The sequence below is a fragment of the Passer domesticus genome, chromosome 7 (assembly GCF_036417665.1).
Source record: "Passer domesticus isolate bPasDom1 chromosome 7, bPasDom1.hap1, whole genome shotgun sequence".
NCBI classification, from domain to species: domain Eukaryota; kingdom Metazoa; phylum Chordata; class Aves; order Passeriformes; family Passeridae; genus Passer; species Passer domesticus.
The window spans coordinates 7,658,260-7,680,985 of record NC_087480.1 but is presented as its reverse complement, the minus strand read 5'-3'; the positions used below and the strand labels follow the sequence as shown (position 1 = coordinate 7,680,985).

Sequence of the window (22,726 nt, the reverse complement as noted above, 5' to 3'; positions counted from 1 at the left end):
ATTTTTTGTTTTCATTACCTGTTTGTGTTCCTCATTCATCCTAAAGTTACCTGAAAATTATCAAACATCAGAATAAAAATAGCTAGAAAAGCAGCTTGTTGTGTCATAGTTCAGGTTCATGTGTGACTCAGAGCTGAAGGAGTAAACATTCCTAGCTCCTATTGGTAATTTCTTTTTCGGGTGTTCCAGTTGGTGAAAGAAAAGTCTCTTTGCATTCCTGCAGGGGAAGAAGATCAACAGAAAATCAGATGAAAGACTGTCAGATCCCAGGCTGAGTGCCAGTGAAGTCCACAGGGCTTTACCCAGTTAATACAGCATATTTAGTGTCATACTATAAAGTCTTTTTTACTTAGACTAGTCCTTGAAAACAACTCCCTTGGGTTGTATAATTTTCATAGTAAAAGCCCATATATACTGAGCTACAGCAGTCTATTAGCACAGATTTAAAAGAAAAATGAATCCTTTTACTATTAAACATGTTGATTACATTATGAAATCTGAGTTGGTCTAAAAGTACATTCTTAGGCAGACCTTTGTCAAACACTTTACTGCACACTGAATGCACATGGAGGAATCCTCTTGCAAAGAAGCACAACCACTTTGAAGAACAAATTCTGCACACTTTCAGAATTTCTCGAGCACCCAAATGCTGAGCAGCATTACTAACATGAGACAGCTAATACAGTAAACAAGGACACAGCACTTTATGATAAAAAGGGATTCACAATCACAACAGTAGAGATATGTATAGAGAGACAAATTGCAGAGTCCTTCCCTTGGAAGAAACCCGGCTGTGGTTTGTGGGGGTGTTTGCAGGGTGAGATGGAGCACATGAGTACCATAAGATCTATTTCACTACGTGTAAATCTCCTCAAAGCACTCACCAGAGCAAGTCAAAAACCACAAAGTAATGCTGCTCAGCATCTACTGAGAAAACTTACCATGCTGCCCTGCATGGTAAATAGTTGTATGTCACATAAACATCACCTCTTGGAGTGCTCCATTTTCTCCAGAGACTGGGTGCTTGCTGCATGTGTTCCACCCTGCCATGACCCATCTGCATGCCTAGCACAAGCTGTATTCATCATGTTCACTTTCCTGCCGTTGCGAAAGAGCTCATGTTTGGATGCTGTCCTGACTGCTCCTGCAGATGGTTTTTTTTTGCTGTGCTTGTTGAAGGAGGCTGTGCTTTGGGTATGGCACTGCACCCTGGCTAGTGGGGCATCCCAGAGTGCATGGGGCTGGCATGGCTGGGGCACAAAGGGACAAGTTTAAGGCACACACAAGTTACTTCAGAGTTCAGTCCTGTGCCTCCAGCACAGCAAACATCTCTACATGCATGTGCTTCCTCCACCATGAATGAGCTGCAATATGTGTGGGCAGAGAGATTCAGAGCACAACCTCAGAGGCATCACCAGGGAATGCAGAACACACAGTAAAACCCAAGTTTAAACAGTAATAATTAAATGCTGGTTCTGTCTCCTCATGGATATGTTACATGAACGTGACATCCTTTTATTCCATTGCACACAAGCTCTCCCACACATTGTTCAAGAGCAATTGTATCTCATATATCCATTACATCTCTGTCTAAATGCATTTAATGACTTTACCATTTTCTTTCCTGTTAGCAATGCTTCTTACAGTTGTTTCAAGGAAAGTGTGATTTCTAGAGACAGCCTTGTCTCTGCTCCATTTTAGCTGTCTGTCATGTAGAATCGACAGCTGTGTCAGATAAATCACATCTGCAATGTTGCAGTTTTTGATTTTCTTATTTAAATTTACAGTACTAGAAGCTAAAAGTTACACTGGGTCCTGGTTCCCATAACTGCTTGTCTTACAGGGATGAAGCAGAGCTTTGTGATTTTATGTTTGCTTACTCCAAAGAGCTACTGGTTGTCAGAAGGGGATAGGGGGCAAGTTCAGATGTCCCTCGTGGCAAGGAAATTAATGTCATGACGCTCATCCACTTCCAGATCCCTCTGCTTTGCCCCTGTGAAGTGCTTTGAGGATTAACTGAGTTCTATCCGGAGCTTACAGTGTCAAATCCAGGCTCTGCCTCAGCTGAAGAGGAAGTGGAAAGTAAACATTTGAAAGAGGCAATGAGAGAGGTTGGCTTGCTCCCTATCCTGGGACACTCTACTCTAGGATCCCACTGATTTCAATAAACAAATCTCAATTTTTACCCATTTTTTAAAAATTTTCTGTCCCATTTTGTTTCTAATGAAAGCTGGCAAACAGGAGGGAGCATCCTCTCTCAGACAGGTGCCTCACTGGATGCTCTGCCACAACCACAGCACTGGAATGACCACTGCACCCAAACCAGAGGAAATGGGATGTTGAAGACAGCAGCCTGGGCTCCTTCTGTAGACAGGTATCTGGTAAGAAAGCCATGGGAGACCCAAACCCTCCCTGGCAGAGCCATGGGCCACAGGAACAAGCCCCTCTCTGGTGCCCCCAGCTGGGTCCTGCAGCAGGCAGATGTGAGCAAAGCACATCCCAGGACCTTGTGGAATGGAGCAGCCCTTCCCAACAACAGCAGTCATTTTCCTCCATGGGAAGGAGATTTCAGATGAGATCAGCAAGGCTGCCAGCTTGGAGCAAAAGCTTCCAGACCACCTCAATCCCCATGCCTCAGGTTTCCTGCATTCCTGCCAGGACCACTCAGAATATCCAAAAGGCCTCATTTTCCTAGGGAAACATGAGCAGTTCATTGCTCCCTGGCACCTCCTCACCCTTCAGCCAGAACAAGGGGAGGTGTGAAGGGAAGCCAAGTTGTGGCAGCGAGCTACAGAGTGGCAAGATGATATTCCTGCTCAGAATCTGGCAGGAACTGCCAGAACTCTTGTGCTGAGTGGGTGCCAGCACAAGATTCAGGCCACGTTGACTCCTCAGGGAGAACATGCTGTACCAAACATTTCTTATTGTATATCTTACATAAACAAAACATTTAGCTCACCACCCAGCACTAGCTCCTAATAAAAAAGCCAGTGGCTTTCTCTGCTGAGTTGTGTAGTCAAGTCAGCTCAGGGACACGCACAGGATGCTCAAAGTGGTCTGAGCAATCAACTAGAACTAAAAAAGGAAGCCACAGAGAGGTTTTGCTGAGCAGATACATCAGAGACAGACTGACCCATGTAGGAAACCATCCCTTCCATCTCTCTTTGGGGAAAGACCATCTAACAGGTCCAAAAGTGTCCCAGGACATTTTCCCCTCTAAACCCATCAGAATTTCCATGTGGTCCATCACAAAACACCCTTTCCACAGCAGGCTCTCCTCTCCACTGCTTCTGCACCTCAACAGAGCCAAAACCCAGTGGCTGCTCATAAATTCATCTTTCTGCACTTGCAGAGTGCACAACCCAGAGTGGGTGCTGTGGGATGGCCAGGCTGACCTGAGCAGGCCCCAGGCTGCAGGACTCCTGCCTTGGAGAGGGGTTTGCATTTTTTAGGAGACCCTAAGGCAACACAGGGCTTGCAAAGGACCTTACAAATATTGTGGTCTGACTGACAGGGGTTGCAGCCCTGCACAACTATCAGAAAAAATTTCAAATAACAGCAAAAATTTCTCTTAAAAGGAAAAAAGAAACTTCTAAATTGCAAGGAAAAACCTGCTTAAATTTCCATCCTCATTCTTTTGCTGAAAACCATGAAAAAATAAACACAATATGCGGAAACTCTGAAACCCCTCCCACACACACATTTTATTTTAAAAGTCCCTCAAAAATCTCATAAGAACTTGAGTATGATGGAAGAAATTCTTAGAGCTCAACATTAATCAGTTTGCTCTAAAAATAAAGCAAAACCCTTGATACAGAACCTCCCCTGGTTCTCCCCTCTTGAGACAGAATTTTTGGGATGTTTGTTTAACCACACTGCTCAAATTCATGACCTATTAGAGGTACAAGGCAGATCTAGCAAACAAAAATGTCACACTGGGGTCACTAAGTTTGTCACTCTTGCAGAATATGACCTTCAGTGTAGACTTCTTTTGAAACTTTTGAAAATTCTTTTGAAAGAAAGAATTTTCCTCCCCTCTCCGTTCACCTCACATTTAATATTATTTTTTTGTTCCCCTCTTTGTAGGAAAGTGACACTGGGTGCAGCTGTCTCAGCCTCTGCAGGTGGTTATCAATCCCTGCCTTCCACAGCCAACCATGAGTTTGTCCCACAGCAGTGGGAGATGCTGCATTGCTGTTCTCTCCTTGGGAAAGCTTTATTCTCATTTTCTCCAGCCTCTCACAGCTGTAAATGCAACTGGATTTCAGATTCCTGTAGTATTTCCCTGTCAGCATGTCTGCACACCAGGGAAAAGGCACGATCCTTGTTAAACACTGCTGTTTTTAGCAGGTCCAACCTGACATGCAGAGAACGTGCAGCCTGTCCTCCTCTCAGGACAGGCACAGCTGTGGCACAGAGCTCAGATGGTGCAGGTCAGCTTTTGATTTGAGACTCCAAAGACACCAATTAATGTCCCACTTGTGTTCTTTACTGACCTGCATTGCAGCAAAGGTAAAAAGCTTCCACAACCTCTTATTACCCCTCTGAGCTTGCTGCCTTGAGCACCTGGTGATTTTCTAAGTGTGCTGGTCTGTTTTGCTGTAGCACAACTGTGTTGCTGTCCTCATTGCTAAGCAATTAACAGTTTGTCCTTCCAGAAATACCCAACGCCCCAGACACTATTAGCTCCTCGGAACATTTTCAACAAAAACATTCCAGGGGAGCTGCAGGAGTAGCTCTGCCACTTTCAGGGATGAGCATCTCTCCAGCCACATGCCCCACTAGAGAACATCAGAGCAGGATAGGGAGAGTGGGTTACTTATGGTCAGGCCTTGTTCTGCCAAGTTTTGCACAAACTTTTCACCTCACATCACTCTGAGACTCACACATTTCTTGTAAAATCCAGTGAAGAAACTTACTCCTACCTACCAGAGAAATGAACCTGCACAGGCTCCCATGGTTTCCAGCCAGGTGGGACTTCCAGGGAGGCTGGCTTGACCCCCAGATCAAAACTGTGAATCCAAGCTTCAAAAGTAACTCTGATATCAGAGACAATTCCCTGAAACTCATGATCTTTAGTCACTCACCCTGGGGAAACCTGCAGGCAATTGTAAATGTGCTAACAGACCCCTCTTTTAGACTGAGCCTATCAAAGGGTCCAAGAGGACCTCTTGGACCTCTACCTCTCCAGCAAAATAAAATCTCAAATAAATATCAAAAGCAACCTCAAAATAGAATCAGTATTTCCCACATACTTTTTTTTTCATTCATTCTTTTAGTTAAAATGAGTAAACTCACATCATGGTTTTGCTTCTGGGTGACAAGATAGAGTCACTCAGGATTTCTATATGCAGTACTCCAAATTCACATTCGTAATTGACATTTAGAATGAAAAAGGTCCACACAATCAACAAGTCCTTGCCATGAAGGCTTCTGGACCGTGTGTGGGGTTCAGCATGCCCATGTAGCAGTGGGACACTGCATGTTCACTTCCTGCAGCATTTTTGTCACAAGTGACCACACTGAATCAAAGAAAGGACCCTCTGGCCCATGGACATGTTACCTGCTGTAAGAAAGGTATATAAATGTGCGCTTTATGGGTTTTACTTTCCCACAAGAATACCCTCCCACTTTCAGCAGTCTGCAGAACCATGTCTCCACAGATCCTCAGGATCCCAGGCTGAAGCAAGCTGGAAGTATATTTGATGCATTTTACATACATCTCTAGCCATTTATTTAAAAAAAAATTAAAATATACAAAATAAATGTCAAAATATTTTCTTACAGGTAGGTACAGAAGTATCTGCACTGCTTTATTTACACATTCTCTAGTGAGAATCTCTTTTAGAAAATCAGTTTAGGGTACAATACTCAGCACCTATGCAATTGTAGCTATGGTGTAATGGTCCTTCTTGTGTTACATATGACAGTTGCCTGATCTCAGCCACACAAAAAGCTGACATTCAAAATGCCATCAATACAGCTATTTGTCAGAACCTTCCATCTGTGTGAAACTTGAGTTCTCGTTGTGAAAAGGAAGGAGGAATAAATCCCCATGTACGACAAAAACAGATTCTCCTTCAAACAGCTGGTGAATAAATGGGCACAAAACAAAGGGAAGAGGAGACAGTAATGTCAGCACTGCAGGGACATCCAGCTGCACTGACATCACCCCACACCGTGCCCCAGAGGCTACAGGAAGGACTCAGGTTCCCCCTCTTTGCCCACGGGGGTTTCGGCCTCTCTGAAGCAGCTGCCCCTCCTGGCAGAGGAGCTCTCCCGGTGGCTGCTGAACTGGTGGACTCTCCTCTTGAACAGGCGGTGCAGCTTCTCCTGGAACTGGTTGCCAATGAAGCAGTACAGCAGGGGGTTGATGCAGCTGTTGGCGAAGGCCATGCAGATGCCGAAGGGCAGCGCCGTGTCGATGAGCCCCAGCACCTCACAGCTGTCGATGACGCCCATGTGAGCCAGAGCATTCAAAAATGTCAAAACGTGGAATGGCAGCCAGGAAATCAGGAAGGCCACGACGACAGCAGCCACCAGCTTCAGGACTTTGTCCCTCTTCTGCCTGCTTTTCCCAAACTGCTGTGCTCTAAGCAGGTGCCTCCTGATCCAGATGTAGCAGGTGGTGATCACTGCCAAGGGGATGAAGAAGCCGAGGGTGTTTTTCAGGAAGGCTGTTGCCACAGACCACTGTGCATAGTTCTCATAAGGAAAGGCCATAATGCAAGCATTGACCTCCAAGCTTTCAACATAGTGAGTGTCTCGGAAATAAAAAGTTGGGAGGGAGGACAAACAGGCGAGGCCCCACACAACCAGTGCTACAAAATAAGCTTGTTGTAGAGTTCTCCTCTGGGAGTGAATAGGGTGGACAATGGCGTGGTACCGGTCCACGCTCATGCACGTGATGAAAAAAATACTTGCAAACATATTCAGACACAGGACAGAACTGGAGATCTTGCACATGAGAGAGCCGAAGAGCCAGTTGTATCCCTGAGCATAGTAGGTGGCCCAGAAGGGGAGGGTGGCCAGGCACAGCAGGTCTGCCATGGCCAGGTTGAAAATGTAGATATTAGCAACTGTCTTGGGGCCAGTGTGACGACAGAGCACCACAACCACCACGCTGTTGCCAACCAAGCCAAGAACAAAAACTGCAGAGAAGAGGGCTGGAATGAGTGAAAACTGATAGTCTGAAGAGGTAAGGGGGCAGGGAGGGGATGAGTGCGACACAGCCGAAGAGTTTGTCAGTGCTGTGGACAGGACTTGGAGACTTTCCCTGGTGGTGACAACCAGGGAGTAGTTGCTCTGCATGTTGGTGCTGGTGGAGAGGGAGTTTCCTCAGGAAATTCATGGGCTGGCAGCACTTTCCTATCACGTTGCTCACCTGCAGATCAGAAACCATGTGTTAGACATGCACTCTGCAGCTGTCTTAGCGCTGAGATCACACAGACACAATAAAATAAAAACCATTTGAAGCTATATCAGTAAGCTGAGTGCTGAAATACCAGGCAGCCCTGCTGAACTCCTCACCTCCATCCCACTGACAGAGCACAATTAGCCCTAGGACCGTCACAGCGCTTTTTAATTAGCCTGGCAGAGAAGAGAGCAGCTGGGGTTTATCTGTGATTACAGAGGGTGCTTTCTGTGGCCAGCAGAGCAGAAGGATTATGGACTCAGGAGCTGGAGACACTTTGGGAGCTTCTGTGACCCAAAGGCCATACTGAAGCTCCTCATGATCCTTTTCTCAGTTTTCTCATGATATTTCCAGCACTCTGAGCAGTTAATATAAAAGAACAGGCATGAAAGCAGCCATTAAAAAGGACTATTAGGAAAGCAAGCTGTGATTTTTTTTTTCTTTTTTCCCCAGTTCACAGGGCTGGACACAAAGACACTGAAGGGTCTTTGCAAAATGTCATTCACTGTCAGTGTCCTTCTGACACATATCTGTATCTCCTTCCCTCATGACAGCTTTAATCAGAACAGTAAAAGAGATAATTTCAATGTAGACACAAGCAATAAACTCAGTCCTTGCAGGCAATGGGTTTAACAGTACTATGTGCCATTTAGAGATATCAGGATTGGATTTCAATAGGGGAAAATGTAACTATTAAACAGCTAAAATAAGACAATTAATTGACACATCTGTCTCTGTTACATTTCAACAGCTCGTGTCTGCACTCTGAGCAGGACATTTTGCAAACTTTAAGACTTTCTAAGTCAATGAAAAAGATATCATACCCAAGTATTTTATTTTACATACTAAAAAGAGGCAATTCATTTTTAATTAAGTTTTTGTGGAATCAGGCATTTAAGAATTCTCAAGGAACTCTAAAAATAACAGAAATTTTCACCAAGACAACAGATTTGGGTAATGATCTCTCATTTAACAGAAGGCAACTGATCACTTCAAACATATTTTTCTGTATCAACAGTTTAATATACAGTTGCTTATCATTTGCTTAATGCAAAATATGCAATATACTACTTTGGATATACTGACAAAAATTTAATTTTAAATGTATTGCCTCAACAATGAAAGCAGGGGAATTTCTTCAAAGTGCTGGTATTTAAAGTCACAGATAGGTGATCATAAGCCCATGTTCTGTATTCAAACAGGTCCCAAATCGAATCAAAGCTTTTTCATTTGGGAACACAAATATCCAGAGAGGGTCTGGAGTCCCATTTCACCCTTATGTCCTGAGCCCTTCATTTTAACACAAAGAATCTGAAATCTCAGAATTAATCACAAAGCATTCCCTACCTCCCTGACTCCTAGCAGAGGGACCACAGCATGATCATTTGTACTGCATTACAGAGAACAAGGTTTCATTGACAAACACACTCCCTCCCTCTGGTCCTGGACAAGTGGTGCCTTAGGATCTGCTCTGAGCTGCTCCTTCCTCCCCTTACTGCAGGCACGAGGCATTCCAGCACAAATGGAATCAAATCAATGGAAATTATGTTCTAAGAGCAGACAGAAAACCTACCTCTCAAGCCTCACATTTGTCTGGATGCAGCTCCAGAATTCCGTGCTCCTTTTTTCTGTTTTCCTTCTGGTGAGTATGGCCACCAGCAATCTGCTCTCTCATATCTTCCCTTTTCCACTGGGAGACTTTAACCTACATAACTCCAGAACTGAAATATGAATGCCTGCCAGCTTCTTTTCCTTTTGGAAACAAAACAGTTTGAGAACCCCCCTTTCCAAGGCCACGTGAGCACATGCAGTAAATCAGGAGAGAGCAACAAGACAGCCAGAAAAAAAGGGGGAAAAAAAAAAGGAAATGAAGCAAGCAAGAAAAAGGAAATTCACACAAATATCCCTGCGGTTTTCTACTGCAGCTCTCAGGCCAGGAGGACACACCCACATGCAGCCCCTTTCTGCCCTCCACGTGCACACACAACTTGTGGGAGCCTCCATGAAAGGATCCATGCATCTCTGAGGGCAGCGGGATTCCCGTGCAGTCCGTGGAGTCCTAGCACTGGCTAACACATCTGAGAGTGAAATAGGCTGTTAGTCTTGGCAGAATTGACTAGAATGTGAACACAGAGAGACAGAAAGTGGAGAAACATCACTGCATTCACAACAGCACTGCCTGGGTAAGGGGGCTGATCCTATCTCCCGGTCAGAATGGGAAAGCCACTGTCCCATTCCTTGCAAAGACAGGCACACTGCTGGGGCTGAGGAAGGCAGCAGGACAAATCAGGCCAAATTAGGACAAATCAGACAGCAAGATGTGGCTGAGAGCAGGCTTGGTTCTGAGGCTGCACTGGGGTAGGGCATGACCAAAGTGAGACCATGCCAACTCCCATTCATACAACACAGGGTTTTTACATCTGCTCCTTCCTTGCATCACATGCTGTGCCTGGCCCCAGCCCCCTCTCCCTGGAAGGAGCTCCAAGGGGGATCCTGGAGGATGAGAACAGTGGCAAAGGAAGCACCCATAGGTTTAACCATTTTGCCCTGATGCCCGAGTGTGATCTCTGCAGTGCCCATCTACTGGGGGCACCTGTGCTGTGCTCCCCAGCAAGGCTCACAGACAGAAAGCAACCACTGGAGCCCCTGGCAGTGACATGTCCCTTTGCCCCTGGCTCTCAATCACTAGCCAGCACTGGACCCAAGCTCATCCCATGCTCTGAACACCAGCACAGCCTTGGGGTGATGTGCATCCACCTGTGGGGCTTGGGGGAACCCCAGTGCCTGGCCTTGCTCCAGGAGTGTGCAGCACACCAGAGCCATCACCAGCTCTGCTGGTACCAGAGTGACCCAGAGGAGAGATGGAAAACAACCTGTTAACAGCATCTTCAGGGGAACCAAGGGCTGAGCAGGCTGTGGAGAAGAGTCTCACCAGTTTCACCACAGCCCAGCTACGTTTTTGACCAGTAAAAGCTTCAGAGAGTATTGAAAAAGCTTATCAGCAAACTCATATACACCCATCCCCTGGAGGTGAGTGCTACATCCAAGGCAGAGAGAAGAGTCCTTGGCAGCTTTTGTCTTTATCTGCCTCATAATTCAAAGTCCAGTTCTTAGCATTTTCTGTGCTAAAAGGAGACTGAGTTATTTAAAGAAAGGGAATCCCACACAGCATTTCTATTTACCACAGTTCAACGATTTACTGCTTCAAGGACATGATGACAAAGCAGTCCATGGTCAGGACTGTCAGGCTGCAAGCACACAGAGGAAAGTCAAGAGTCCTGCTGCAAAGGAGCAGAGATGCACCTTCTGCCACCAATTCCCCCTGTACAGACCCTGTCTGGGGTCTGCTGGCCCACTGGTGAGTGACCTGAGATGTCAGCACTCACTCTGAACCATATTTTTTAATTTTTTTTGGTAACAAGATGTGCCAGGACACTCTCAGCCAGGAGTCTTTGCTGCTAGTTGCACACAAACCATTGGTAAAAGGTTTTGCTGCATTCCTCAGCAAACACCCCATGAAGGAAAAATGCACAAGAACGTTTATTTTTCAAAAATAACAAACACTCGTTGTTTAGACTTAAATATAAAGTTTTCCTTGCCACACAACTTTTGATACTTACAGATGCTGACTGTGTTTATTCTGTTTTGCCTACAGAATTGAGACTTCAGCAGACAAGAAATGGCCCTGCTGCAGGCAGGCAATGGGGGTTATAGCTCAGGCTGCCCTTTGACAAATCCTGCTCCTGTTCTCTCCCCTGCCAATGCTCAGTCCATCTGATTCCTTATCTGATCCCAAGTCCTCACTGCAAAGCTTCCTCTCACTAATGTAAAAATCCCTCTCTCTTCTATTTCCCCCATCACTTCTTTCTTCCTCTCACTATTTCTGAGCATCTTCTATGGCTGTGAAACAGATGCCCAAGCTGTCCATGCACAAAACAACCTCGTGCCATGTAGAGCTGAGCTGAGCTAATGCTCCCTGAGCTTGTGGGATGTGTTTTTCACACCAGGCTGGTAAATCCAGCACATGGATCTGCTGCAGCAGAGCCCAGCACACAGCTCAGCACAGGGCAGAGCTTTTTCACTGCTCATCTGGCTGCAAAGTTACAAAAGCTGAGAGTTTTCAACACAAGAACTGTTTGATTTTAAATTAGTAGAGGCTTGAGGTATCTGGGGTTTAATTTGGGGAAGGATTTTTAGTACATCTTTTATACCAACTAAAAAAATTCACAGTTCAAGAGGAGCAAGAAGTTTGCAGGTCCACATATAGCCCTTAGGTTTGTCTTTCTATCCTCAAGCCTATGCACCTGAAGAGGTCAAATGTCACCAGAAGTGTCTAAAAAAAAAAACCAAACCCAAAAAACCCCAAACCACCACCACACTCAATTCAAATATCACCTTCTGATCAACTGTACAAATAAAAAGAAAAGGATCCATGCACTCCAAGTCCTAGATCTTGGATTTTGCAGGGAAATGCTGCCGCTGTCAGGGATGGAATATTCCAAACAAGCAGCCTGACAGTGCCAGCAGGCTGTCAGAGCCACCTCTTGAGGCTAAACCTTGCCAGCCTGCCAAAGGCTCAGGGTAATGTGAGATCCAGATGCAAACTCTATTCATGGGCTTGATTTGTTCCTTTTTGAGAAAGCAAGAGGGGAAAAAACCTTCTATAAATGTGCTCCCCAGGATGCATAACCCAACACAGATCACTGTGGCTGTGTTTGGTGTTGATTTACAGCAGGATCCCCTGACTCCCTGGTCCCAAGGCTGGCAGCAGGAGTTGGGGATCCAGCACCAAATGCCAGGGCAATGATTTTCATCATGCCAGACCCTGGGATTAGCTCAGTTGGCTGGAGCATGGTGCTAATAATGCCAAGATTTGATCCCTGCATGGGCTGGAAGAGCTGGACTTGATGATCCTTGTGGGTCCCTTCCAACCCAGAATACTCTGTGATTCTGGGGTGTGCTGTGCCAAACATTCCAGCATTCCATAAACGTTTCTAAGCATTCCTCCTTCCTGCATTTGTTTATTTAAGGGTTTCTTTAGGGATTCATTGCTCAGTCGTGCAAGACTGGGGAATCTAACTCACCCTTCCCCAGCCCCAGAGCACTCCTTCAGAGAAAGCTGATTGCTTGCATCCTTCCTGGGGACAGGGAAGGGAGCAGTTGTGAGCACTGCCCTTGAAGGCTGAAGGCTGGGGCAGTGAGTCCCATTCCCATCCAGCACCCATGGCTCTTGCTGGGTCACTTCTGGTCCTAGCACTGCCTCAGGTACCTCTGAAGCATGATCAGCTCTGGCAGTGGCTGTCTGCAAACCCAGGGTTTTGGCCAAGAGGGAGAGCTGCCAGCATTCTCAAAGGCAAGACCGTGCTCAGTGTTTCACTCTCCCTGCTGGAGCCATGATTTCACGTGGAAGAACTAAGCAGGGCTGGGGAAAGTGCTGCTTTTTCACTTCACAGGAGCACAGCAGTGACCACAAGAGCCACCCAGACAGGGCCCATCAGACACTCTGAGAGAACAGACCTTCTGTGCTGGAGGAGGTCAGTTTTGGAGCAGCTCAGTGAGTGTGACAGAGGCATTTGGGAGGGAAGAGGGATGCCCTTTCCACCTTCAGCATGCAGAAAACTTATCCAAAGCATTTATTTTATGAGAGATGTTTGTGTACAGCCAACAGCACTGCCAAGATTGAGGTTATCCTCCACGACATTGTTTGTTCAAATTATTGGCTGTAAGCATTTTACAAGCTCCTAAAAGTAGTGAAGAAAACAAGCAGATAAGTGATTTTGAAAACAAGCTGCACCCGTTGCTGTTAAAGGCAGGAAATGCACACACCCTGGCACCACTGCCTGTTCTTGGGGCATGTCTGCTCTTGCTGAAGGCAGCAGGACTTGGTCAAAACTCCATCCCTGAGAGCTGCACAGCTCCCAGCCATGCCCCCAGCACAGACAGACCACCAGACTGCAGGGCCTGCCAAAAACAGGCACAGAGCCTTCATGGCCATGGCAGAGCAGCATTTCAGCAACTGAGACCACCACAGGAAGCCACAGTCAGCTTTCATAATTTATCAGGTAATTTTCTCCTCACTTCTCTCAAAGCAGTTGCTGTGATGAGCAGCAGAAGTCAAGACACTGGTGCCCAGAGCCTGTGGGAGAGTTCCCTCCTGTCTAACTTCTGCTTTATTTGAACTAATATAGTTACACATAGCCTGGCATTCAAAGGATGTGGGAGAATGCTTCACATTTCTCCTTAGGGTCTCAAGGTGGTATTTAGGGAGAGTTAGGGCTCTGTGGAAATTTTTATATAGTTAAAGAGCACCCAAAGGGTCTCTTTCCAGAGATCTTTTAAAAATAAAGATCTTCCTCCCTTTGCTATTCTGAACTATAACCACTGCAAACAGCTTCCCACTTCTTAAGTGCTTTTACTAGAAATTCCTCTTATGTTCCAAGAATAGTGAGATACACATGAAAGAGAGTTCACCTGCTAGATAAAGCTTTGGGGGTGTCAGATTATTCCTGACATTTGCACATTCCACATTATTTAATCAATCTTTTAACCAACTAAGCTATTAAGTGATTCTACTAATTCCATCTTTCCCCAACAAAAAGTTTAAAGAATGCAAACATTGTTCTTTTAACTTATTAGACTAGCAAGACCATCCCAAAGTAGATATTTTTGACTGCTGCCTCAATCTTCTAAAGAAAATTCTTCTCCTTAAAATCTACAGTATTAGGCAAGGCTCTTGACATCAGCTACAAACAATTTCTGAAGGGGATGTGCTGGGCTATAAATCCCAGATGTCAGATAAATCAGTGACTGAAAAAAAGACAAAAACACAACCATGGTCATGTGGTGGGTGGAATACATTTTAACAGAAGACCTGCAGTGGTTCAGCTTTTCCATTAAAGCTGGGTGGATGAGCCACCTCAGCCAAACCACATGATGCACTCCAGAAACCCTCCAAGCAGATGGAGGGAGACAATCAGAATCCCTGCACGTGGAGCACAAAGAGCTGAGCCTGGAAAAGAGAGCCCAAGAGCAGGATGCTAATATTTGAACAGACCATAAAGGAAAGTTTGCTAAAAAGGTAGGTGGAGAAAAAACTCATGTGTCTGTTCTTCTCAAGGAGCACATCCTTATCTTGCCTCTGCAGCACCTGGTGTGGCAGTGACTGCAGTAGAGACGCTCAGGAAGCTGGAGCATTGCTGAGCACAGGAGCACTGGGCACTGCAGCACACACAGGACATTCCTGTGGCCAGCACTCAGCCCCCAGCAAAGGTTTAGCTCTCCACAGTGCTGAGTGTTGGCACACTACTGCACTGCTTCCACCCCAAGGGCAGCTGCAGCCTGCGCTGCCATCAGTAAGTTTGGGCAGCCACAGCCAAAATCCTCTCACCCCACCTCCATGCTTTGTGTAATCCTTACAGGGAGAAACTGGAATTGCCAAACCTGTGACAAAGTGTAAAAATCTGGTCACTTTGATACTTATGGGTTTCCTTGGCCCTATAGGCTCTAAAGCAAGGAAGCATTCTGCAGCTGCATGGTCCTGTTCCTCCACAGTGTTTGAGTCCAGTAAAGCAACATCTGGCAGCAGTGAGCTCCAAGAGCTGCATGCTTTTGGTCTGAAAATTTCCAGTGTGAAATCAAGGAGAGTTACAGAGAGAACTGGGCTTTACTAAGAGCTAGAACACGGTAACACTGCTGGAATTACTACCAGAATTACAACCAGAAATAAAGCCTGTGTACAATAAAAGGGACACCAGAGCCAGAGATCAATCTTTTTCAGCCTGAGCTACAAAATTCAGCTAAAGGCAAAAGCATTCCCAAGCACACAGTGCAGCTCCCTTGTCCTGCACAGAGACCAGCAGAAACCTGTCTCCTTCACAGGGTTGCACTGACAAAGTCATGGAGGGATGGATATTCCAAGCTGAGCTGCATCAGGAGGCAAGAGAAGCCATGGAGACCCCAGCAGCAGGACACCCCTCCAAGGTGATGTCCTCAAAGGAGCAGTCCTAGCTGAGCCAGGAATACAGAAAACAAAGGTTCACCCACCAAAACCTTTGGCCTGACCCCAGACACAATCAGCTGGATGGGGTGAGCAGTGCACGTTTCCTCTGGAGCTCCCAGGACCAGCCCTGGGCACGGTGCCAGCACTGCTGCTCGTGGTGGAAACCAGATTTTGGCCCCCAGTAACACTGCACCAAAGCCTGTCTAACTAAATAAATGATGTTGTTTACAGCTGGAAGATGGTCTCCATTACACAACATGATCATTCTGGCCAAGCTTCCAGGGAGAAGCTGTTCTTCAGGGGATTGTTGCTTGAAAAAATGAAGAAAACAGAACTAGCTGAAGCCAACACAGTGATTTAACAGCACAAGAGATATAATCTGCTTCTGCTGAGAAAACAACAGAGCTGCAAACTTGTCCAGGTCACACTTACTGTTGGGCATACTGTATATTTGGGGGTTTAGCCACTGTCTGGACAGGGGAGAGAAAGAAAACCCAACCTATAAAACATGAAAAAAAGAAAAAAGCTGAGCCAGACCAAGAAATTAAGAGCAAGGAAATGCACTGGAAGGCAGAGGGCTGACAAAAGGTGCTTCAAGCACATCAGAACACATGAGAACTCCAGCAGAGAGAAGAGAAAAAGAAAAATTTAGAGTGATGAAAAGCAAGAGCAGCAATTGTGTCACTAGTGACCCATCAGCTGCAAGCCCTGGGTTTGGTCCTCCTGCAGAACGATCAGTCTGAAGATTGCTGATCCCTGGCTGTTGAGTTCATCAATCAGGCCTCCAAATGCACTTTCCCTTTGCATTGTGGATATAGAATAAAAAACAGGTCAAGGACACAGAATTTTAAGGACCAAAGTCCAGCGGCAGTTGCTCAGTGGCATCTTCAGACCTGCTGGAGACAAGCAGTGCCCTGGGAAGGACAGAGTGCCCTTGGGCTCCATGTTTCAACGACAAGGACCATTTTTCACCCCTCAGGACTTATCCCAAGAGGCACTGCCAGGACACAGCACTCCCCCATGCTTTCCCAGAGAAAAATGTCAGAGGAATGTCTCTCATGTCAGAGAACACGAGGCTTGCACAGCTCCTGGCAGATTCCAGTTTTACTGCAGGGGAGTCACAGCCATCACCAAGGGAAATCCCTGAGCTGAGGCATCTGTCAGTGTGTGCAGCCTCTGTCAGGGTCAGAGCCCTCCCCTCACACCTGGATGGCAGAGCCACCTTCCACTGCCTTTGCTGAAGCTCTAGCTGGAGAAAATCACAAAAATTCATCCCAGAATGGGTATTTTGAGGCAGCTGCCAAGCAGACTCTGTGAATGGTGGTAACCCCTGAGCAGGAGCCTCTCCCAGACAGCTGCCAGGGAAGTCTGTCACCTGCTGCTGTTTGCAGAGGGCAGGAGGTGAGAAAAACCGCTGTCAGAGCATGATGCTGGGCTGAGAAGCCTCCCTGTCTCTCAGGGCAGCACTTAATCAGCTCTGACGTGCCTAAACACTTAATCCCCACGGGGCTGCAGCAGGAAGAACCAGCTGATTTATTTTCTCTGTGCACAGTCCAACCGACCCTGCCCTGCCCGTGGTTCACCTGCCCAAAAGGTACATGCTCTTCTTCTTGCCTCCTTCTCTACTATCCATCAGAAATTAGATGCTGTGGCTGATGTGTGGCTGGTCATGTTCTTTCTCATTATATTTATATTCACTTGTGCAGCACAGGCTGGGCTGAGTCTGAATGTCTCCAATTCATGCCCAAGCATGTGCAAATGTACACCTGAAAAGACCATCCTCTGCAACAGAGCTGGACTGAAAACCCTACCTGGAGAAATTGCACCATCCACCATCTCTCTAAACCTCTCCAACAATTATTTGCGGATTCTCAACACCAACACCTTCAGAAACCTGACTTTCCTTCACAGCCTCTGGCTAGATGGGAACAATCTGACTTTCCTGACCCCAGGAACTTTCCATGCTCTCAGCAGGCTGCAAGAGCTGCACCTCAGCAGGAACTCACGCCTCACCTACCTGCATGCAAACACTTTCAGAGGACTATTGAACCTCATCAGCCTGGATTTGTCCCACTGCAATATCTTCGAAATCCACCCACTTCTATTTTCACACTTGCCTTCTTTAGAAAGGCTTGATTTAGCCTCCAATAACATGAGGTATGTGCCACAAGCCTTTAGGAACCTCTCCAGCCTCACGAGGCTGTCCCTGGAGGGCAATCACATAGAAGCCATCGGCAGAGATTCCCTGAAGGACCTGGAAACCCTGAACGATCTGAATCTCAGGAAGAATCGGATATGGATCATCCAAAACGGAGCTTTCGCAAAGCTTCTCAGACTGGGCATGTTAAATTTAGGCCACAACTTGATCACTGATTTGCCTAATCAGCTTTTTGAAGGATTGATCCAGCTCAAGACCATGCACCTTGAAGCCAACAGAATCACTGCTGTCGACTGCACCTTCAGACAGCTGCTCAACTTGAGAAACTTGTACCTGAACAACAACCAGATCTCCTCGATCTCAGACTCTGCCTTTTTATACCTAAACAAGCTGCACTTCCTCCACCTGAGCAAAAACAACCTCAGCTCCCTGCCCGTGCGCTTGTTCTCCCAAGTGGCCAGGCTGAGGTACGTGCTCCTGTCCCACAACCCCTGGAGCTGTGACTGCAGCTTGCTCTGGCTCTGGCGCTGGACAGCCACGCGCCGGGCGGTCATCGAGGGGCTGGACTGCGCCTTCCCGGGCCCTGCCAACACAACAGCACCCCAGCAGCCCCGTGCTGGCCCCCTGGGGCACTGCCCCGTGCCGCTGGAGCTGGCCAGCGAGGACAAGTGCAGGGTGCCTGGCACCAGCGTGGCCCCCAGGCCCCCCGCCCTGCCCGGCCAGCTCATCCTGCTGGCACTTGCCTGCCACACGTGGTGCAATGACAGGGGATGGGGCACCGTGGTGGCCACGTTTTAATGGTGTTCCAGTTATAAAGCGGAGGCTGCTTATTTGTTTTATTGAGATTTGTTTACGAACAATGGTTTTCGTGACGGGTGGATTTTATACGGAAATAAAGGGGTTTTATGATACCGGAATAAATTATTTCATTTATGGGCAATAATCTGAAATGCTAACATCAAAATTCAATGCAAATGCTCACGTTGGCAAGTTCAGGGCCGGGGCTTGTGCTGGTGCTGTGGGGCTGGGAAGTTTGTTCCCCTCTGCCCTCCCCACTTCCCAACTGACCACAGCCAGGTGTGACCCCCCTGGGAGGGGCTGCCTTCCTGTGCCCAGCCCATACTGGGCATACTGTGAGTACTGCTGAAATAGGAATAAACTGCATGTGCTCCAGGACGTCTGGAGTCCTTAGACAAGGCCCAGTCCATCAGCATTGCTGTGAGCACGTGGCACCCTCCCACAGCAGGCACATGGGCATCTCTGCTGTTGGAATGTTGTGTTGGAGGTGTGGGCAAAACCACCACCATGTAAAACATTTTATCACTCAGCTGCTCCTCACAGCACTGAACCCCAGCTAATGTGTTCTGCATTTACCCCTGTAAGGAGGTCACTTGTCTCAGGGATGGTCTGTACTGCTTGTGTTTCCCTGCATGCAGTCAAAGAGGTCTGTCACAGCACAATTCCAGTGCCACATCCCCAGTCTGCCTCCCTTCAGCTGCTGGGAGACACAGGTCAGCTCCTCTGTCCTCCCAAATGGAATTTTCCATTTGGGCAGGTATATTAAAAGCCCTTAGCCAGTGTTTACTGGGTGCTCACAGAAGGAAGCAAAGGAATGTGTGCCAGACACACCACATTTGTCCCTGTCCTTAGAGGAATTATCCCAAGCTGATAAGAGGTAAGAGAGAACTAAACCCTTGCTTAGGGCTGAAAACACACAAACCTGCACAATCTGATGTGGGAAACCTCCATGGAGTGCAGAGCAGGACCAACCTTTGCTGTTACACCATGGAAGGGATGAAGTGGGGCCTCACATGCTGCATCCTCGTTATATTTGTGATTAGGTTTGTGCAAAGCATTTAAAGGTCAATACAATAAATTTTTGCTTACATTGTTTGTGCTGTTTCATCATCTTCACTTTTCTAGCTTCACATACTTTGTGAAGTGGTGGAAAAATACTCCAGCTGGTTTCTTGCTTTTGCATTACTCTCTATCAAGCTGCAATAGAAAAAGGCAGAAGCAAAAAAGCAAGCAAAGTCCAGCTCAGCAATTTCTTAAGTCCCTGAAAGATTCCATTTTTTCCATTGAATAATACAAATTAGTGAAAAATTTATATGGACGAGAACCTTACCTTCTCTGAACACTTTGAGAAAATATTCCTTCCACTTTTACACCACCACCTCATTAAACAGTAACAGGAACACAACTAAATTGCTTCCTCTGCGCTATAATAAAAAATCATAGAAATATTTAACAAGTTATACACAGTATGCTCAGGGAGAACGTGTGGCCACATTTTTAATCCACAAAAAATGAAACTTGCAAGGAATACCAGAAGGCCAGAAAACAAAGACCCTGAGGAAGCAGTCTGGGCTGGCAAAGACATTTGAAGGAGGACCTTAAAATGAAGGACAAGTGCAACGTGCACCCATAAGGGCAGCAGCAAATCCAACTGTTTAAAAAAAAATTCAATATGAACAAAGGTGACACTGCTAAAAAAAACATGGAAAGAAAAAAAGCATGTAATTGAAGAAGCAAAACAAAGTACAAATACTAACAAATACTTTAATATTAAAGAGCAAGAAGAGTTGCAGAAGAAGGAAATGTGCTTAAGTTTACATCTCCTGTTGAAAATTTTAGGTGTGTTTGACAAAACAAACTATTTGAAAACCTGCTTAAGAGTGCTTACTGGAGGGAAAGCACTGGGTTTGTCCTGATTGTCCTGCACTGGACCTTCAGTGTGACAGATCTGCTTTGCCTGCACCCCAAACTTTTCTTTCTTAAATACATCCAGCACAAGGAGAAGCTTTCCCATTCTGTAATTGTCAAAGTACCCATTTCTCCCCTTTAACCTGGTACCCGAGGCAAAAGAGGCAGGACAGAACAGATGCACATGGCCACTTCCAAAGTCCAAGAATTTTGACCTTAATTACACCACACCCCCAGCCAGTGCCATAAATCACCAGAACAGAGTTTCAGTGGGATGGCTGTGACTCTACTTAGGGTATATCGCTCCATCTTGAGTGAAAACATGCAATTTCCTGTGGGAAGCTTTGCTAACATACTTTTCTTGTAAAAAAATTGTGTACCAGTGGAAAGCTTCCAGCCAGCTCTGCACAAGGCTTCACGCAGGGAATCACTGGGGGGGTTTTCTGACACCCCACACCCAGAGCAGGGAGCAATCCCAGCCAGTGCCACCACAGCCCCTGCCCTCACCCCTGCAGATGGCAGAGCTCCTGCTCATTTCCTCCCTGGTGCCCCAGCCCCTCTTCAGCTCCCTGCCAAATTCCTCCTTTTCACCTGCCCTTTTTTCATCTCCTACACACAGGAAAATTAATCCCCTTTCACTCAATTAGCCCTCATACAAATGAAGCCCCCAAGGCACAACAACACAGAAGCTGCTGCTTCAAACTTTGCTTTTAAGGGACCTTTCCCTGCTGTGCTCCCAGCAGCACCAACCCCTCACCACGCTCTGAAGGACCAGTACCCTGTATCAGATTTACATCAGGCCACTAAAGATGAAGATTGTGTGTGGCACTGCAGCCCAGAAGCACCAGCTGCAACTCAACCAGGCTGCCACGCTGGTCAGTGCAAATAAGGAGAGAAGCGTGTATTTAAATGTTTTTATTTCAACTGATGCTTTGCCACCATATTACATCACTTTGAATAGCTTGGAATAGCAATATGATCTCAAAATATAGCAAACAGCTTGCCAAAGCAAGAGAATATGAAATCCTATGGATACAGCATCTTCCTTCTTTGGCGACAATGCTTCCTTCCATTTATCTCTAAAAATAATTTTATATTCCAGCACATTTGCTGTTCACTTTATTGAACCCTGCTGTTTATACCATTTGCCTCTTCCCTGCACAAAACCTCTCCACAATGTAGTATGGTTTTGTATCTAACAGCATTTTAAATAAAAAAGTTATAGTTTTCATGCAGATTTTTGTAAAAATTATTTTCTAGGTGCACAGAACTGAACCAAGATGCATACAAAAATGCATTCACTTCCATTCTCAGGTGTAACCGTGCCATCAGCAACATGATCATATGTTACTGCAAGAGGTCCAAGGATGGTGGTATTATCATATGTAGTATAACCTTAAAAAATAAACAAACAAAGCAAAAAAAACCCCTTTTTATAAGCAGCAAGAGAAAAAACTGCCATGCTTTATTTGTAAAGTAATCAAAATAGTTAGATGTACAAAAAAGCACCATGTACAAAGAATACCAGAGGAAGTACATCTTCCTAATTACACATTTCTCATTAGCATTGCGAGCTGGCCTGCAGGTCCCAACTTGTACTGTAGATTTATTTGCAAAATTAAGGATGTGGTCAAACCTAAAATATGCTTGGACTGTATGACAGAAATTAAAGTGGACTGCAGACAGAAATTAGATTTGTTTCCATTACAACTTATACCAACCACCTTATAGCCCTCAAGGGTATAAAACCACACGTCAAGTATCTGAGAAATAATGGAGTGAAAACAGCTCCAGAGCAATATTGCAAGATGCAGGTCTGCTATGAATGCATTTCTGTGAGCTCTTGATAAGTTAAACTTTCCTTTGGGAAAAGAGCGCGTCTGCTATAACTCCTCCCCCTGAGAATTTTAATAAATTTGTCTTGCAAAGCAAAACAAAGTCCTTTGAACTTCAACAGTTCCAAGGCCAACAGCATTTCAACGTGGTCACAGCCGATCTGCTACTCATGCACCCAGGGTGGCAGGTTGGGTTTTTGCTGCATTTTGTTTTTTTTTCTTTACGTGGCTCATCCCTTTTATACTCGCTTCATTCCTCTACCCATCAAGCAGGCAAACACGGTCATGACCATCTTTGGCTTCACCTCCACAAGATCCTCTGGAAGAGCATAAACTCTGGCACCAATTCTTCTTGCCATGGACACAGCATACCTAATCACCATGGAAAAGATAAGATGGTCAGCAATGAGACTGCTACCAGTACATGGCAAGTCAAATCCTGCCCCATGCAACACAATTTCACTTATTCTTTATTAAGATTCAAGATGTGGGACAATTTATTCACACCACATCCTTTTGTTTCACAAGTTTTTCTTATTTTTTGCTGTTTTCCTTTTACACAGTAAAGTGTTTTTAATGTGCAAATTGACCTTTGAATGTCAAGTCCACTTTAC

At 45.9% G+C, this 22,726-nt stretch overlaps 3 protein-coding genes across 8 annotated transcripts in view; 1 reads left to right on the top strand and 2 right to left on the bottom strand.

The window, feature by feature from the left end:
* Window positions 1-5,710: 5,710 nt before the first annotated feature.
* On the bottom strand, window positions 5,711-10,011 carry AGTR2 (angiotensin II receptor type 2). The gene is made up of 2 exons (XM_064426687.1): window positions 8,988-10,011; window positions 5,711-7,384 (listed from the first exon to the last, which is right to left on the bottom strand). The coding sequence occupies exon 2, from the start codon at window positions 7,309-7,311 to the stop codon at window positions 6,193-6,195; it is 1,119 nt and encodes a 372-aa protein (XP_064282757.1). The 5' UTR covers window positions 7,312-7,384; window positions 8,988-10,011; the 3' UTR covers window positions 5,711-6,192.
* A 29-nt stretch (window positions 10,012-10,040) lies between these two features.
* Window positions 10,041-20,923, top strand: LOC135304366 (nyctalopin-like). Its single transcript, XM_064426686.1, has 2 exons — window positions 10,041-12,948; window positions 15,293-20,923. Exon 2 carries the CDS (start codon window positions 17,083-17,085, stop codon window positions 18,367-18,369), a length of 1,287 nt encoding a protein of 428 aa, XP_064282756.1. The 5' UTR covers window positions 10,041-12,948; window positions 15,293-17,082; the 3' UTR covers window positions 18,370-20,923.
* A 254-nt stretch (window positions 20,924-21,177) lies between these two features.
* The window catches only part of PLS3 (plastin 3), a 49,366-nt gene continuing 47,817 nt past the window's right edge, over window positions 21,178-22,726 (bottom strand). For all 6 annotated transcript variants that reach the window (XM_064426679.1, XM_064426685.1, XM_064426680.1 and 3 more), the window contains one exon: window positions 21,178-22,484. In XM_064426679.1, the coding sequence (XP_064282749.1) occupies window positions 22,352-22,484 (133 nt within the window). In that variant the 3' untranslated portion in view covers window positions 21,178-22,351. The remainder of the gene's footprint in view (window positions 22,485-22,726) is intronic.